This window comes from Kockiozyma suomiensis (assembly GCF_038497685.1).
Source record: "Kockiozyma suomiensis strain NRRL Y-17356 unplaced genomic scaffold V2V93scaffold_6, whole genome shotgun sequence".
NCBI lineage: Eukaryota > Fungi > Ascomycota > Lipomycetes > Lipomycetales > Lipomycetaceae > Kockiozyma > Kockiozyma suomiensis.
Window position 1 is genome coordinate 799585 of NW_027117669.1, and position 16095 is coordinate 815679.

General features: G+C 42.6%; 5 protein-coding genes across 5 annotated transcripts; 3 read left to right on the forward strand and 2 right to left on the reverse strand.

The window, feature by feature from the left end:
* Positions 1–94: 94 nt before the first annotated feature.
* Positions 95–2139, forward strand: V2V93DRAFT_369234 (kinase-like domain-containing protein). The gene has a single exon (XM_066909971.1). The coding sequence runs from the start codon at positions 332–334 to the stop codon at positions 1733–1735; it is 1404 nt and encodes a 467-aa protein (XP_066766279.1). The 5' UTR covers positions 95–331; the 3' UTR covers positions 1736–2139.
* On the reverse strand, positions 2030–2929 carry V2V93DRAFT_369235 (uncharacterized protein). Its single transcript, XM_066909972.1, has 3 exons — positions 2675–2929; positions 2352–2604; positions 2030–2285 (listed from the first exon to the last, which is right to left on the reverse strand). Exons 1-3 carry the CDS (start codon positions 2843–2845, stop codon positions 2251–2253), a joined length of 459 nt encoding a protein of 152 aa, XP_066766280.1. The 5' UTR covers positions 2846–2929; the 3' UTR covers positions 2030–2250.
* Positions 2930–4265: 1336 nt separating this feature from the next.
* Positions 4266–6113, forward strand: V2V93DRAFT_369244 (CoA-transferase family III domain-containing protein). The gene is made up of 7 exons (XM_066909973.1): positions 4266–4564; positions 4636–4756; positions 4811–4818; positions 4897–5201; positions 5259–5365; positions 5420–5710; positions 5762–6113. The coding sequence occupies exons 1-7, from the start codon at positions 4368–4370 to the stop codon at positions 6053–6055; spliced, it is 1323 nt and encodes a 440-aa protein (XP_066766281.1). The 5' UTR covers positions 4266–4367; the 3' UTR covers positions 6056–6113.
* On the forward strand, positions 6114–8408 carry V2V93DRAFT_369247 (uncharacterized protein). The gene is made up of 5 exons (XM_066909974.1): positions 6114–6909; positions 6975–7077; positions 7139–7401; positions 7456–7707; positions 7775–8408. Exons 1-5 carry the CDS (start codon positions 6505–6507, stop codon positions 8057–8059), a joined length of 1308 nt encoding a protein of 435 aa, XP_066766282.1. The 5' UTR covers positions 6114–6504; the 3' UTR covers positions 8060–8408.
* On the reverse strand, positions 8129–14326 carry V2V93DRAFT_369251 (uncharacterized protein). The gene is made up of 10 exons (XM_066909975.1): positions 14036–14326; positions 13902–13973; positions 13720–13839; positions 13497–13652; positions 13235–13438; positions 11106–13171; positions 10610–11052; positions 10420–10551; positions 10246–10364; positions 8129–10195 (listed from the first exon to the last, which is right to left on the reverse strand). Exons 1-10 carry the CDS (start codon positions 14057–14059, stop codon positions 8264–8266), a joined length of 5268 nt encoding a protein of 1755 aa, XP_066766283.1. The 5' UTR covers positions 14060–14326; the 3' UTR covers positions 8129–8263.
* Between the last annotated feature and the right edge of the window lie 1769 nt (positions 14327–16095).

Sequence of the window (16095 nt, forward strand, 5' to 3'; positions counted from 1 at the left end):
AAAATATATCCGTACTTCTAAACCAGGCATAAACCTGTAGCAAGACGTGGACACGTTCGAAACTGTGGCGAGAAAAAATTCCCAATCTGATGCCGGACTACTCAAACTGTTCCTTCTCCACGTGTATTTAATCTTTCAGTTACAGTTGCTCATCTATGGCGTATTTTCTTTAGTTTCTACTCTCGGGTACTTGCTATCGAAAACTATAGGTTTTCGTTGGTCCCAAGTATCTTGCCTTTCGGTTCTCGTCGGAGTCACAACATCTCAACCCCCTTCTTTCAATTCCTTGTCCTATCCTCTCTCGCTGCTCTTCACGCCAGCATAAGTTAATATGGCCGCTGTATTTGCGTTTGATGAGCCTGATATGGACATGGAGTCTAGCTTTGCTCGCCGCCGCTCTGTCTCTTTCGGCTCGCGCGACGAGCCATGGGCTCCTTTAACTATCGAACAATTGACAAACGGATCAGATCACCATGCTGGAGCGCACGGAATACCGATAATAAAAGAAGACGATGAAGACATTACGAAAATCACTAACGGCATTGCGCTGATGAGTGGCAGCTCTTTGAAAAATCATCAGTTTTTGAATGAGGCAGCCATGGGCACCTCTTATTCAGTGGATATTCAGTCAGATTATATAGCAAGCAATCTCGAACTTTCGACAAAGCGACGACTTCAAGTGTCTGATTTTGAGTACATCAAAGTCCTTGGAAAAGGTGCTTACGGTAAAGTGCTCCTTGTTCGCGAGAAATCTTCTGGGCGGTTGTATGCTCAAAAGCAGTTAAAAAAGGCATCTATGATGGTTCGTAAGAAACTGGTCGAGCAAACAAAAACCGAGCGTGCTATTCTAGAGTCTATTCGACACCCTTATATTGTTAAATTGTTCTATGCTCTGCAGGATCAACATAGGCTATATTTATTCTTAGAGTACGCTCAAGGTGGCGAATTATTTTCGCACCTTGCATCAGAAAAAATGCTCTCAGAACCAGTTGTATCCTTTTACGCGGCCGAATTAGTTCTTGCACTGTCGCATCTTCATACAGAAGTTGGTGTTGTCTACCGCGACTTGAAACCCGAGAACTGCTTGCTCGACTCTCAAGGACACTTGGTCTTAACCGATTTCGGTCTCAGCAAAGTCTCGAGTGACGGTGGCGAGTGCAAAACATTTCTTGGAACCCCAGAGTATATGGCTCCTGAAATATTACTCGGCAAGCCGTATGATTTCGCTGTCGACTGGTGGTCTCTCGGTGCACTTTGCTATGACCTCTTGACTGGAAATCCTCCATTCACTGGAAATAACTACAAGCGTATCATTGAGAAAATTCAAAAGACAAAACTGGTTCTGCCTTACTATATTACAGCTGAAGCTAAAGACTTTTTGACGCGTTTACTCCGAAAGGAGCCTAAGAAGCGTCTAGGAGGCAATATTCCGGATGATTTAAAGGCTATTCGTAACCACCGCTTTTTCCGCAAAATAGATTGGGCAAAGCTTGAACGTCGAGATCCAGATATCATTCCTCCTATTGTACCTATTATCACGGATCCAATTCTCGCAGAGAATTTTGCCGACGAATTTACTTCTATGGCTTTCAGTCCTCCTGGAAACGGGTTGGAAATCCCAGGAGTAGAAGATGAACGTGGATCCTATCCTAAAGATAACATTTTTGAAAATTTCACGTTCACGGCTAGCAACAGCTTTATTGAGAACGCAATGCGTAGCTCTAATATAGCATAAGCTAGCTGTTCGTACACAAGTTTGCAAATTTTTTTTTTTTCACTCATTAGAATTTTATGTGGAGTATTGGGCTGTTTTATTTGTGTTTATTATTATTATTTTCACTTTTCACTACGTGATCAGCTTTTTTCATGAGGATATTGCTGGCTGTGTATTGAGAATAATGGGCTCTTTTTGTAATTACATTTCGATTAATATGGGCTTGATGTTAATACGGTGCATTCGCTGTAATAGGGGATAGATTTTAGGGGGCATTATACGGGTTTAAACAATAAAACATTTAGAAAAGTCTATCCGGTGACTCGATAACACATTGCAAATTTAAAATTAGGCTAAACTAACTTATTCTAATAACAACATGATGAATAGAGCTTCAAGTTAAACTCGCTTGACTCTCAAACAATACAATCCAGAATTCCAAGGCTCCAAATACAGAAATCTAACGTAGCTAAACCCAAATTTGCCTACCAAAACATTATTCGAAAGATCGGCTGACCATCAGTGCGAATAGATCCTCATGGTAAAGGAAATTTCAACTTCAACGTATCGTCTAGCGAGCGAGTTAAAGTCAGCTACTAACAGTCTTTGCATATTGATACTAAACGTAATCACTTACTCTGATGCCGTACAGCATAAAAAAACCCAGCAATCATCTCGACCTCGCGAGCAGGCTGTGCGGTAAAATGTCGCTTTATAGAAGAAGCAAGTTCATCCTTTGTAATGCGATTTCGGTGCTTGTAAGAGTATGTACGATGTCCGACTTTACCATTTAATAGCATTCCAAGGTTCGATATGGAAGACTTATCAGGCATACTGTAGGAAGCTCTGTACTTGCGCAGTGCGCTATCGGGGAAAGTCTCAAAATTCACCTTGTCGCAACACATTAGCCATCATACTTCTTCAATTAGGCTTCAAACAGCTTAAAATCAAATATCTTACCGGATCTAAAGGGACTCCGGCTTCCTCCGCAGTTGCTGCATTATTCGCTGTAACGACGGCACTGTTAACCGGTATAGCAGCGGCGTTACCCGCCGTCGCTCCACGCTTCCCGCCAGCTACGCTAGCGTTGTGTGAAACTCGCGATGATGTATGCTGAGAAGGTCCTGCCATCTACTATTTCAAAAGATAAATGCTGATGTATTGCTGTAAAGCGCAAGTACAAAAAGCAGTATTGTGAAGTGAGTTTGGTGAAGCAGTAAGGAGTTAGAAAGCACTCGGCGAGCTGGGTATGACCGCTATTAACGATGCCCTAACCCGATGAGGGAAGATCCTACTAAGCCAGTCTATATTATAGAATTTACAAATTTGATTTAATGGATCGAGGTTTGAGACGTGCAAGTAAATAGATAAATAATGCTATTTGAGTCCTTAATATTGCTATTTGAGTTTTTGATATTGCTATTAGCAAGTACAGAAAACTCCCATGAGCCGTTCTTAATAGTTAGTGCCATATATAAATACATGACCTGGTAAAAAGTCTTTCAAAATGTTTGAGTATAATAATTCTAAGTCCGACCGGTGGATATAAGTTGTGCGATAGCTTTTGCTCTAAAGTAATAGTAAGAGATATGAAACAAGAAATCAAGTAAGAGAAATAATCACTCACTCTTCCGTCGTGATGACAATATTATTTCTTTCCATTGCAGCTTTGACTATCAAAAGCTGTTAGTCGCCAAATGAGCAATATCGTAACAAATTTAGACTGTTTCACATACGCGCTTGCATCGACTCACTGACTTCCTTGTCTCTGAGCATCTTTATCATCATCCACGCACTAGGCTGTTCATCCGGTAAGGCCACTCCTTTTTGTTTTATCACTCTCATAGTATTTGCCAGACACTCCATAACCTATCATTAATGTCAGTACTATTCAGCAAAACTAATAAGATACGTAAGAAACGAAAGAAGCAAAAGAAGCAGGACAAAAAAAAGAAGAGTGGGGATGTAGTAATCACATACTTCTGGACTAGATGAAAGCTTTCTCATGATACTCGAGTTAAGAATAGCATCAGTAACTTGCGATGGGTTTGCAGTAGCATATGGTCGCTTCTGCGGTAAGAATTCGTGTAGTATTAATGCTGAAGGCAGAGTAGGCCGGCCGACGACCTGGAGAGACGTGAGAGCACTTATAGTTGGTCGTAGCCGACGAAGGTAGTTGGTAGCAACTTTAGAAGTCATTGCTATTCTGTAAACAGCTTGATCAAATAGACTAGCAATAATTTCGCGACTAAATATGCACCGGAGTTTGCATGGATTGATCAAACCAACGAGAAAGGACGAGCTCAAGATAGGTCATGTAGAAAGTTTCTGGAAGCTGGAGTGCAATTACCAGCATAGTTTACATATCAAACTTTAACTTCTATTCTCGCGAATAGGCAACAACCATTTTGCAGTAACTACAATAACTTTTTGTGTAAAAAAATGTCATTGGGACTAAATTGTAATAATTAAAGTACTGTTAGGTGCTACAGTGCTATAAAGTAAGGAAAATATGACGGGTTATGGAGATAAGCAAGAATCTAATTAGCTAGACCAAGAGCTCACCGAGGACATCATGTAGATCCGCTTTTAGTGTGAGAATATACGCATATAGATTTATAGAAACTCCATCGCTTCACAAATTATTCTCCAAATGCAAGTATGTCAAAGCTACGCATTTCTCAGAGCATCGAAGCCGAAAATCCTAGCAATAACGCGCTTCCCGCGTCGGTTCCTATCGACCCCGGCTCTGAATCCTCATCTCGAACTTCCATTATCAGGTGTGCGCATTTTAGACCTCACAAGAGTCTTAGCTGGTCCTTATGCAACGCAAATTCTAGCTGATTTAGGGTACGCCTTATAAATTGAAGCAAGAAACTAGTTTGATACTTGGATATTGACATAATTTATCTGGAATTAAGCGCCGAGGTCATCAAGATTGAACACGTATCAAGGGGTGACGATACTCGCAGCTGGGGTCCTCCTTTTGCCATTAATCCGAATAATCCCGATTCCCCTGGCGAAAGCGCCTATTTTCTTGGAGTTAGTTTCCTATTTTTTAAAGGCTACGCTGCAAACTAATCATAACATCTGTAGGTGAACCGGTACGAGTTGCACTTTGATATATTCATAATACGCAATTGAGCAGTCAAATTAGAAGATATTAATTATTATCTGCACAGAAATAAAAAGTCAATTGGTTTGAATTTCCAAGATAAGCGCGGTCAAGAAATTCTTAAATCACTTATTTGTACAAGTGACGTTTTAATCGAGAATTACCTGCCTGGAACCCTTTCTCGCTACAATTTGGGATATGAACAACTAGATAATGACAAAATCATTTATACTAGCATCACGGGATATGGACAGACTGGACCATATAAGAATCGCGCCGGATACGATGTCATGGTTGAGGCAGAGATGGGTCTTATGCATATTACTGGCGAAGCAAATGGTCCACCAGTGAAGGTTGGTGTTGCAGTTACAGGTTAGAATTCTTTGGAGGAATGAAAGAGGTTCTATTTGAGCTAATTGGCAATTGTAGACTTGACTACGGGGTTATATGCCGCTAATTCCATTATGGCCGCGTTACTAGGAAGAGCGAAGACGGGACGTGGCCAGTACATTGATGTAGCATTATCTGACTGTCAGGTATGAATTATCATCAATTTTCGTATTATATGACTTCAGACTAACTTGATACAGGTTGCAACTCTATCAAATATTGCCTCCTCGTGCCTGATTTCCGGAAAATCTGATGCGGGTCGCCAAGGCACTTCCCATCCCAGTATTTGCCCATACCAGGCCTTTCCGACTAAAAATGGCAGTATCATGATTGGCGGGGCAAATGACAAACTTTTTGGTATATTGTGTAAACTGCTTGGTAGAGAAGAATGGACTACAGATCAAAGGTTTAGCACGAATCCTCTGAGAGTGAAACATCGTGAGGAACTGGTACCGATGATCATCGAAGAGACGTTGGATAAGACTACTGAGGTAAGAAGATGTGCTTTAATCGATACTATTCTTTAGCTTACAGACAACCAGCAATGGCTTGATATCTTTGAAGGAAGCGGTATAGCTTACGCTGCTGTTAACGACGTTCAAGCCACACTGAATCATCCTCATGTGTTGGCACGAGATATGATCGCTACAGTTGATCATCCAGACTGCGGTCCTATAAAGATGGTCAATACTCCGGTAAAGTATTCTGTTGCACAGCCTTCAATCCGAATGGCGCCTCCGACTTTGGGACAGCATACGGATGAGATACTAGAGCATGAGCTAGGGCTTAGCAAGAATGAAATCGCAGAAATGAAGCGCAGCGGAGTCGTGGGATAAATCTAGAGAGCTATTTGTGAGCCATTAGACATTTAATGATAAAAAACTGGAGAAGACATAAAGTCGTAGAATAGTGCATTCTGCAATTCGGCATTAGTGACCATACGGTGCTGCATATATGCATAAATAGGGTTAAGATTCAGTCCTCCTGAGTTGAGTTTGTCAATGCCAGCAACTGACGTCGATATTGAAACAGCACAAATATAGTTGAGTTGGGGAGGCAAAACAACTACTGACAAATACTGATGATTGGTTGAGCTTTCTGGTAATACTTGTTTGCTTCTTTTGAAATTTTGGTATCATACTAATTTTTCTTGAATACAAGCAGGTCTGAAAGTTACTAGTTTGCTATCTCATAAATTGTCCGATATATCGTCATTCTTTAGGAACTATTAATGGTCGCATATATACCGTTTTTCGTCTATAACCCGGATTAATCTCAAATCAAGATGTCATCAGGACCTGCGGGATATGCTCCCCCAAACATGTTCAGTAGGTCTTCATCGGACTCTGCCAACGCCTCCGGTCACAATGATGCCGGTACTGTACAATTACAACCTTATTCGCCCGCGCAATCGCAGTCATCTCAGTCTGCACTACTACAGCATCAATCTCAGTTGAATCACTCACAACTACCGCTTCAACCTTCAATACAACAACCTCCACAGACCGCGTCAGCTCCAATAGCCGAACAGTTAGGTAATGGAAGTACAGCTATATCTGCCGTAGAGCAGAATCCGGCATTATCAACTGCACAAGGACTGGAAGCATTAGCTCCGGTTCGCAAACGAACGACTACTACTAAAGCCAGGAAACCTGGTGCAAAGCGAAGACCCAGGCGGTCCAAGAAGAGCGTAAGTGGAATCCGACCTTTCACTTGCTCTATACATTTTTGTTTCTGACCAGTATACATGTCTAGGATGATGAATCAGACGAAGGGTTTTTATTCGAAGGCGTCGAAACAAAATCTGGTCGCAAAGTCCACAAACCGCAGCAGTTCGATCCGTTAGCTGATATTGATGGTAAGCTCCGAAAGAGTGCCGACCGACGCCTGCTCAGCTAATGCTAAATCAAATAATATAGGCAAAAAAAAGTCGCTATTTGTGCGACGAGACTTACAAATATGTAGGGTCTGCCAAAGAGGTCATAGTCCCGATTCGAATCTGATAGTGTTTTGTGATGGATGTAATGATCCATACCATCAGCTGTGTCATAGTCCTCCAATTGGACGTGAATATATTGAAGTGGCCGAAGCACAGTGGTTTTGCGCTAATTGTCAGAACAAGATTGCTGTGCAAGAACCTTTGGTGACTGGAATGACAGGAGCTTCTTTGACTGCAGAAGAGGTAGATATCATTTCTGCGCATTTACATGGCGTTTCTTTTCTAATTTTATCTTAGAAACGAGTGTATTTGCTCTCACTTCCGCCTCAACATTTGGTAGACTTATTGCTTATGGTAGAGTCTCGTTATCCAGATATTCCAATATACTCGCCAAATACAAAGAAGATTCTTGGCCAGCGGAAAGGAACCCCTGTTCTACCGCTATTGTCTAGGCCTGGAACCTTGACACCTGTGTCTGGAGCCAATACTCCGAATGCAGTTCTTAAGCCTCATGACTCTAAGCTTATCGTCCCTACCAATGAACTTGATGTAAATATCTTTGGGTGCAGTTAAAGTGTGTTACTCCTCTAGTTATACTTACTATATTCGTGTTTAGGATACGACGCCTTTACCGGGAGCCGGAACTCAAATTCTACCAGAGACGCAGCAAGATGCGCAATACATGATTGACGACAACACGAGCGTATTTCACCATGTAGTATATAACGTCGCACCAGCACTATCAGCACCACCAGCACCACCAACACCACCACCAGCGTTACCACAGAATTCCTACGGCCAAATTCCTCCTTCCCAAACTCATTTTTTACAGCAACAGAATTATGGCAATAACCCGATGATGAACGGTCCTGGTAGCTTGACAATGACTTCGTCTTCCTAGGTTTCATCCTAAGATGAAATGAGTTTCATTGATTACAAATGTACATAATTGTGCAAAATGCTTACAGTTAGCATGCTGGTTATTAAAATGGCATCAATTAGTCGTATTTACAGATGGACCATGTAAATGGATTTATCGCAAAGCGTAAAATAGAGGCATGTATTAATCAATCAGATTGCTGCCAACAGTGAAATCTGTGACAAACTAAGCTTCTGCTTGAACATCGTCAACTTTGTCGATAATCTCGGTCTTTTGACCGTCATCCACCTGCATTTTTGAATCTTCTCCATCCTTCAAAGCCATTTCATTCTCTCTTGTATAAACATCTGATTCTTTTGCATCCTTAGCTAAGAATTCTTTAGTAGATGCTTCCTTAATTGCCGCTGCTGCGGCTTCTAAAGCCGGTATCAAGGGCTTGATAAGCGCATTGGCGCGAGATATGACTTCCTTCTTCGTTACGCGAGCGGTTCGAGGTCGCCCTGATGCTGTTGTGGCGGTACTACTTACATTACCCGCAGCGGCAGTAGTAGCCTCTGTTGTAGTACCAAGAGATGATTCCGTATGTACAAGATTAGTTCCCCCATTCGCTGCAGCTGGTGTAGTTGCAACGATCTTGGAGGCATCTGGAGGAATTGGCGTTAGTTGCTCTGATCTGGTTGGAGTATTATTCGCGGTTGCGTATGCACTAGGGGTATCGTCTCCAGACTGCTCGGTTCCGGTAGGCGTCGATGGAAGTTCGACAGTAGTTGCAGGAGGCGTCAAATGCTTCGACTTTTCTTGTAATTGTTGCTCCAACTCAGGTAGTGAGAAATAAAGTCTGAGATAGATACTCGCAAATGTATCATCAAGCCCTAATCCAGCAGTTGAAGCAAATCCAACATTCATCTTTCGCAATTCATGTGCATCATAGAGATAATAAAGCGATTTTGGAGGAGGTTTTAGGGTCTGACAGCAGCTTTCCAATCGCGCTGCTTTACTCATGAACTCTTCAACAGAAATAGCAACTAAATGAGTTTCAAGATATCGCTCGGGAATATCACTCAATCTTCGTAAAACTTCAATTATCGTCTTGCAGACATATTCCCAAACCTCCGCAGGATTGATCGTGACGTGAGTTAATTTTCGTAGCTTTCGAGAAATCAAACTTAGAGATTCTAAATCGTTATTCCTACCAAGAAGATCGACAAAATATTTCGTGTAGCGATAAGCATAGTAGAAATGTCGGCCGGCTCTTTCGTGTTCAGGACGCCAGATATTCATAAATGATTTCGCAGCTTTCAGAGAGCAGAGACTAAACATTTCATCTTTGGCTTTAACAATATCTTCAAGACCCCTGTCTGCTATGACAGCAATTCGATATGTCGGACGATGGTGCCAATGTTTCTTGTCCGCCGTTCGAAGCCGAACTAAGCAGCTAATTATGGCTGAATAAAAATCTTTACGCTCGGTAATCGTAGATTCCGATTCTTTATAAAATTGACTCTTTGCAAGAAACTTGATCGCCGTCGCAAGGTCAATCGATCCCGAGAAAGAATATTTATATACCAACGATAGAAGCCTATACTGAGGCTCGAAAATGGGATCTCCTGACGGCGCTTTGTCTGGAGTGCATTCCATTGCTTTCAGATTGCATTCCAAAACTGAAATTGGATCCGCGTTTAGCTTGCCCAAGCATTTCGCTTCCATATAATAATTCTTCCACTCAGATGGATCGCGTTTGCTTGCGTGATGAAACATACTCAAGCTGAGCTTTAATGCTGTTGTCAACTTTACCTCCTGGTGTGCAGGCTTCATATACATCCCCTGTATACCGCTGAAGTGACGCTCAAATTCTGAGACATGATATGCTGCCATTTCATTGGGCGGCCTAGTAGATGCATAGAGGTCATATCCAAAATCTGTCCAGAAAGTAGCCAAAACCGATTCTGGAGGAACGATGGTCTCATTTCGTAACAAAAGACTGAGAGCGAGAGAGTAGCACAGTAGCGCTTTGCGTTGTGTGGATGCAATTGTTTTGCGGTAGTCTGTATTAAGCTTCTCGGCACTCCAAGTCAAGTCATCTTCCGTCTGAGCATCATATGTTTGTGCCAAACCGTACCAAGACTCAAACCGATTGGTATTACAAACCAGATCATGCTAAGCGATGTTAGTATACGGAACTCAAATTAAATACATATAACACAAACCTTAAAATATCGTATTGCATAGTCTAAATCCTCTGTGCGACCGGCAACAGTCCTTTTTCGCGATTTGTATTGGGCAAGATAAATCTGGCCTTGGAGACAATAAAGGCCAATCAAAGCAACTAATGATGCATATTAATTCGAGTTCGCCAGAAACTCCCAATGTAGATAACCTACCAACAGAATAGTCGCTATGTACCGGAATTGTAGAAATTGTCTCTAAGCCCTTGAGAGATCGTTGCAGCATTAAAGGCTGAATGGACTTGGAGAGATATGACTCAATGATGGCTTGATTGTAGTAAATAGATGCTGAAATAGTTTTGTTAGCTTCAATAGCCTCGCACCTCAACACTGTTATATCTCTTACATTGATCGCGGCGAGGTACACCAATCACCTCACAGCATTTGTCTAATACAGATTTCATATCAGCTTTTGGAACGTTAGATTGCGTATTCTTCTTTCTCATTGCCAAAGACATTATCCACCCCGCCAGTTTCATAGCATTCTCTTTGTCAAAAGCAATCGGAGTAGCTTTATGATCATACGGAAAGAAAGACTCGCTTCCCATGGTCAGACCAAATCGGCAATGAATGCACTGAAGAAGTTCGTATTCTGTTTCAGAAGGTCTGTCTATTCTCATAATCTCGGTTTGAAGAAGCTGCAGAAATATTCCCTGAGAGGCAGTACAATATTCTCTAGTCCCAAGTTCCTCGTGAAGCGCAAATATAAAAATAAGTAGCCTGGTGTCGCGCGCATAAATATCCGTTATTGTCTCAGTAATTCTTCTTCGATAGCATAAATACAGTAGACTTGAGAAGTTAGTACGTTTGCCATTATCATCTATAAGTAAAGTAGGGCATACCACCAGCTCTGCACCAGCATTGCTCTAAATCTCACAGCACACCGGTTATAAATAGAATGTTCAGAAGGCGCATCTCCTGCTGCAAGAATTCCATCCTCGTGCAATACGTAAACATGAAGAATTCGCAATAAATCGACTAAAACATGAAAAGTCGAAACTATTTGCTCTTCGGATAGCGAGTTCATGTATTTATCGTCTGACATAGCCAATTTCGCGGCTTTGGATAGTAATTCTCCTGCCAGAAACAGAGATTTGAACAATACAAACGACCGATGACTAAAGTCTGATTTCTCATAGTGGTCTCCCTTAAGATCGTTCATAACAAGACGAAGTTTAATTAGTATGCTTTCAAATGCCTTTATCCAATCATTTGTAGCTTCGTAAGACTGCCGCAAAAGTGTCCACAGGTACAAGCGAAACTCTGTAGACGAATTACCCACGAATTGTTGAACAACTTCCACATCGACATGGATCTTTGGCAACTGATTCTGACTGTTGTGCTTCAAAACGACTTCCAACAACTTGATCCCTTCCTCAGGCTCCTGACTGTTTGTTGAGGCTTCAAAAATGCCTGCAAATAAAGACGCCGCATCCAGTTGAGATTTTTTTATTTCGAGAGCTTCGGCAGATATGTCAGGAATGAAACCTGTGTTGGGAAGTTTAATCTTAATTCCAGCGGCAAACATATTAATTGTTTCCCTAAACGTATCGAACATGACAGAAATATCCTCGTGAGAGGCTCCGACTGCTTGCTCAAAAATAATAGTTGCCCACTCAAATCTAAGCCACAAAGTCTTGTCAACTTTGCTCGAGTCAACCGAAGACAAGATATCCATCGTAAAAAGTCTCCAGCTGCACAGCCTCTCTCGATATTCACTGACATGCGATTTCTCGCTAGCTATTGCTGATTGCTGTTGACTGCAATCAATAAAGTCATCTAATAGAAGCTCGAAATATGACTGAGAAATGCTAGCGTATTTCAATGCCGACGACTCAGATGATTTTACAGATTCTGCAATGATATACATCATTGAGTCGTAGTAAAGAGTAGCCATTCTCTTTACAACCTTAGTCAAACCAGAGGGCCACTGGTACTTTAGAAATAGTTCAGTTCCATCCTCCCGAGGAAGCAAGAACCAATTTAGCCACTCAACAGCTGCTTCTGATAAAAACATGGATGAGTCCCTTGGTAGTGATTTTCCCTTATTGACTACAGTAATGAAATCCTCGACACCAGCAGTTTCATCCAGAATATCTAACTCTTTGGTAACCGGCTTTGTCATAGCAATATCTAATAGGCGGGTAGCTGTTGCTGCAGGGTTTTGAATGCCCTCGCCGCGTAGAAAAGTCTTGGTCACAGAGTCTTTGAGATGGTTCAGATTAGCCATAAAATCTCTCAGAGGTATATCATGATGTGAACTGGTTTCTGCTTTCTCATTAGATGCAGCCGCCAAGTCTCCAAATTGAACTCCTAAAGGCTCAAACAGGCGATCCATCTCGTTAAAAAATTCGTGATCATTTGTAGTCTCGGTATTCGACTGCTCCTGCGCGCGAGCACGAACTCGTCTGCTCGACCTCTCGCCCTCAATTTGATGATCAGAAAAAGATTTACGCTTCCTTCTTCTTGACGCGTCAGTGTCGCCTTCCGGAGTCTGTTCAGCGTTTGCATCGATTACTGTATTTGTCGAATCGGGCTTTGGTGGTTCAACTACAACATGCTCTTCAACTGGAGCCTCATTTTTTTCCTTTTCGGCATCTAAAGATATATTGATAGTCACTGATTCTGAAGGGGCATTTGTCGAAGATCTTTTGGTGGAAAGTTGAAGTAGCATTTTTCCAACAGCAGTCCAAGTCTTACTGCTTACAACAACTTCAGCCTTTCGAGGTACGTCATGTATCAATGATTCGGATATAGAAGATTCATTCTGAATCAATGGCTGCAGCCATTTAGGGGTTCGCGTGTTTGCATCCATATACTGTTGAACAGTGTCTGTAAACTGCATGCCCTCGAATTTTTTGAAAAGCGGATGCTTCAGGGCGTCTGTGTCTCCCAAATCACACAGCAGCTGTAAAGGCGTCAGTAATTCTTTCTGCTATATGCACCAAGAGGAGCCTGATCTTCGACATACATTTCTGAGAGTATTTATTCCGGCAAGATCATCTAACTTTATTGGTATTTCAGGCATAAAACCATTTTGGATGTCAATGTCAACAATATTGTTACTTATTACACTTTCCAATGTAAATCTAGAAAGTCGCTGATGATTCATGGCAGGTGCATAAGCCGCAATTTTAAGCCAGAAATCTGTGTCTTCAGATTCATGAATCATCGCCTGATTGCATAAATTCTCGTTAGTTGAGATGATGAATAAAGATGAAACTTTGAGATACCTCAGCAAATTCTGCCATGCCCTGAACAAGTCGTTCTCGTAGTTCACTTGTGCTTAGAGCATGGTGACTTAATTTGATCCAGTCAAGAACTAGCTGGCCGTGGTTTTTATAGGCGAGATATTTTAAGCGATGCACTGCAGGAGGTATAACTCCAGTCTAGTAAGTCTATTAGTAAATACATTCGACTTCTATATGCGTGTTCTAGTAAATTCGGGAAGCGCACCAGCTCAGTAGAGAAAATGTAGACCTTAAAAAGTTCGTTATAGGCATCTGATGCTTCCGTCCATTTTTGATCGTAATGAGCTTTCAATGCCTTCTGAAACAGTTTGAAAGCCTCTTCAATCTGAAAGTGTATATAGTTAATACTGAAAATTGAGAATATGATTGTGAAGTAGTATGTCGCACCTGAACTTCTCTAATGTGATCCTCTTCGTCGGAGACGTCGCTGTCGTCAACATTCAACGCCGTGAATGACGCCTACAAAAAGTAAAAGAATTAGCAGCAATAACAAAATGTCAAATGTTTGCGATAGATCATACAGCAGTTTCTTTCTCACGCTGCATTGCAGATCGGAGCGAACAACTGCTCAATACTGCAAGCTACAGCAAGAGGAATTAGCGCGTAGAAAGACAAGCTCGCGTGTAGATATGAGCCGCACACACAAGCCCCATTTATGATGACAATGAAACAGACTTTTGGCGAACTTATGCCGCACTGTAAACAAACAAAATGAACGCCTTTTTCAGACAACTGTTCTCGATCTGCGCCCTTCTGAGCCGCTTAAGATCAATTTCTCTTTGCGCTCGTTCTGTTAGCTCTAGTTTGCTATAATATTCTCAACTTGCCAAATTGCTGCTGAACCGCTGTGCATGGTCGTTATCTCTCTCATTTAGGTCTAGTTAGCCTCGCCGCAGTCTATGTTAGCTTGTGCCTGAAATTCCCCTGCGATTTGGCACTACCAACAACTTCACCGCTTCAGCTCCGGCTTCTCGACTCCTCTTCCCCCTCTGGAATTGGCAACATACCGCCGACTTTTGCTACTGATCGCAAGTCCCAACTTGTGTGCCTAAGCATTAGTAGCTGCTCTACGGTTAGTCCGTAGTCATGCCAACCGAGGACATTTCTGGCCCACGCCCTCAGCTGCTCAAACCGGCCAACGATATATCTCCTCGAACAAGGGGTTTTCCTAGTAACTCTGCTCGTATGTCTTTGGCCTTTATTACTAATCCTCGCCTCGTCAAATGCATAGTTCTAACTTGAATAGATAACACTAGCCAGTCGGTTCCAAGAGCCGCTTTGCGCGGCACGCCTTCGAGAACAAAAGCTGCGCAACTGTCTTCGCGCCCACGCGTCATTAGTTCTGCAGTGAAGCAAAAGCGATTAGAAGTTTCTCCTTCTACTCCGCTGAGCTCAACTGGGTATGGATATTTCTATTTGCTGCACTTGATGGGCTGCGCTAATGTGGATGCCTCTAGCACTAGACCTTCCCTGTACAATGCTCCCAAAAGCGTTTCCTCTATTACTACGCCTCGGCAAGTTACTGCTCGCGACACTATTGCTCCTGCTACTCGTATACCCTCATCGTCGACTTCGGCCTCAAAAAGATTTGCTCAATCGTCAGCTCCGGTGACACCACGCGCTGGCTGGAATCGATCAACGGAGCTGCCGTCAACTACTGGTCGCATTGACTTTAGTGCAGAGCGTGAGAGGTCAAAGCAAATTTTGGCTCAGTCAAATGCTAGGGTGAAAAAGGTCAGAGAATCTCTTGCTGTTTCTGCTGCAGTCGAAGCAAAGGCGGGCGCACCGCGTACTACGCGTCCAAGGCAGACGTTGTTACGGGGTACAGCTAAATCTAGTGGCACGCCATCGATAACGCGGAAAGACTTGCCGAGGCACTTACCTACAGCCGTCAGGACTCCATTATCGTTGAGCGAGCGCACAAGCTCTGTTGTCGGGGCATCATACTCGCCGTCAACGAAATCTGCATCAAATATAAATACATCTACATCTCCTCTCGCACCCAGCAGTCCTGGAATATCAAATTCGACATCTCAATCTCGCAATCGCACACGGATCACGGCTACTAGTGGAGAATCTGATCAACTACCAACATATTCTCGCGGTTCTACGGGTGCCACTCTAAACACAGAGAAGTCTGCTCGACCTTTTATAGCCAGTCCTGTATCATCGCCAGTGATAAGCTCATCAGTTGCACCTACCACTCCAACTTACCATGGTCTTGGTAGCAGAACGATAAGCCCTGCTGATCGCAGACTAGGAGTTTCTGCGGCGTCCAAAGAAGTGTCTGTAACTTCTTCGGCTGAACTGGCAATGAACACACCTCAATCCGCGACTGGAGGAGAAAGATGTTTTTCTAGTAGAGCGCTGAAGTCTTTCACTCAGGACGCCAAAGTATCACCAACCATAAAGAAAGTCCCTTCAGTTGAGAACCAATCAGATTATCTTGCGACTCAGCGACGCACTCAGGTGGTACCAAGCTCTACTGTTCCTCCAGTTCCACCATTACCTGACAGTACAGTTAACGGGTTTCCGGATTCTGCTGATAAAAGTCGGGCAAATACACCGCGAGATAGTCGCA

Excerpts from the sequence above, each read along its gene's own strand:
- V2V93DRAFT_369244 (XM_066909973.1), top strand. The coding sequence starts at position 4,368 with ATGCAAGTATGTCAAAGCTACGCATTTCTCAGAGCATCGAAGCCGAAA. Across the intron at positions 4,565-4,635 it reads CAAATTCTAGCTGATTTAGG|CGCCGAGGTCATCAAGATTG; the intron begins GTACGCCTTATA and ends TCTGGAATTAAG. Across the intron at positions 5,366-5,419 it reads TAGCATTATCTGACTGTCAG|GTTGCAACTCTATCAAATAT; the intron begins GTATGAATTATC and ends AACTTGATACAG.
- V2V93DRAFT_369247 (XM_066909974.1), top strand. The coding sequence starts at position 6,505 with ATGTCATCAGGACCTGCGGGATATGCTCCCCCAAACATGTTCAGTAGG. Across the intron at positions 6,910-6,974 it reads CCAGGCGGTCCAAGAAGAGC|GATGATGAATCAGACGAAGG; the intron begins GTAAGTGGAATC and ends ATACATGTCTAG. Across the intron at positions 7,708-7,774 it reads TCCCTACCAATGAACTTGAT|GATACGACGCCTTTACCGGG; the intron begins GTAAATATCTTT and ends ATTCGTGTTTAG.
- V2V93DRAFT_369235 (XM_066909972.1), bottom strand. The coding sequence starts at position 2,845 with ATGGCAGGACCTTCTCAGCATACATCATCGCGAGTTTCACACAACGCT. Across the intron at positions 2,605-2,674 it reads CCGGAGTCCCTTTAGATCCG|GTGAATTTTGAGACTTTCCC; the intron begins GTAAGATATTTG and ends TGTTGCGACAAG. Across the intron at positions 2,286-2,351 it reads TTATGCTGTACGGCATCAGA|ACGATACGTTGAAGTTGAAA; the intron begins GTAAGTGATTAC and ends CTCGCTCGCTAG.
- V2V93DRAFT_369251 (XM_066909975.1), bottom strand. The coding sequence starts at position 14,059 with ATGCAGCGTGAGAAAGAAACTGCT. Across the intron at positions 13,172-13,234 it reads GAATAAATACTCTCAGAAAT|CTGCTGTGTGATTTGGGAGA; the intron begins GTATGTCGAAGA and ends ACGCCTTTACAG. Across the intron at positions 10,552-10,609 it reads TGTACCTCGCCGCGATCAAT|CATCTATTTACTACAATCAA; the intron begins GTAAGAGATATA and ends AAACTATTTCAG.
- V2V93DRAFT_369234 (XM_066909971.1), top strand. The coding sequence starts at position 332 with ATGGCCGCTGTATTTGCGTTTGATGAGCCTGATATGGACATGGAGTCT.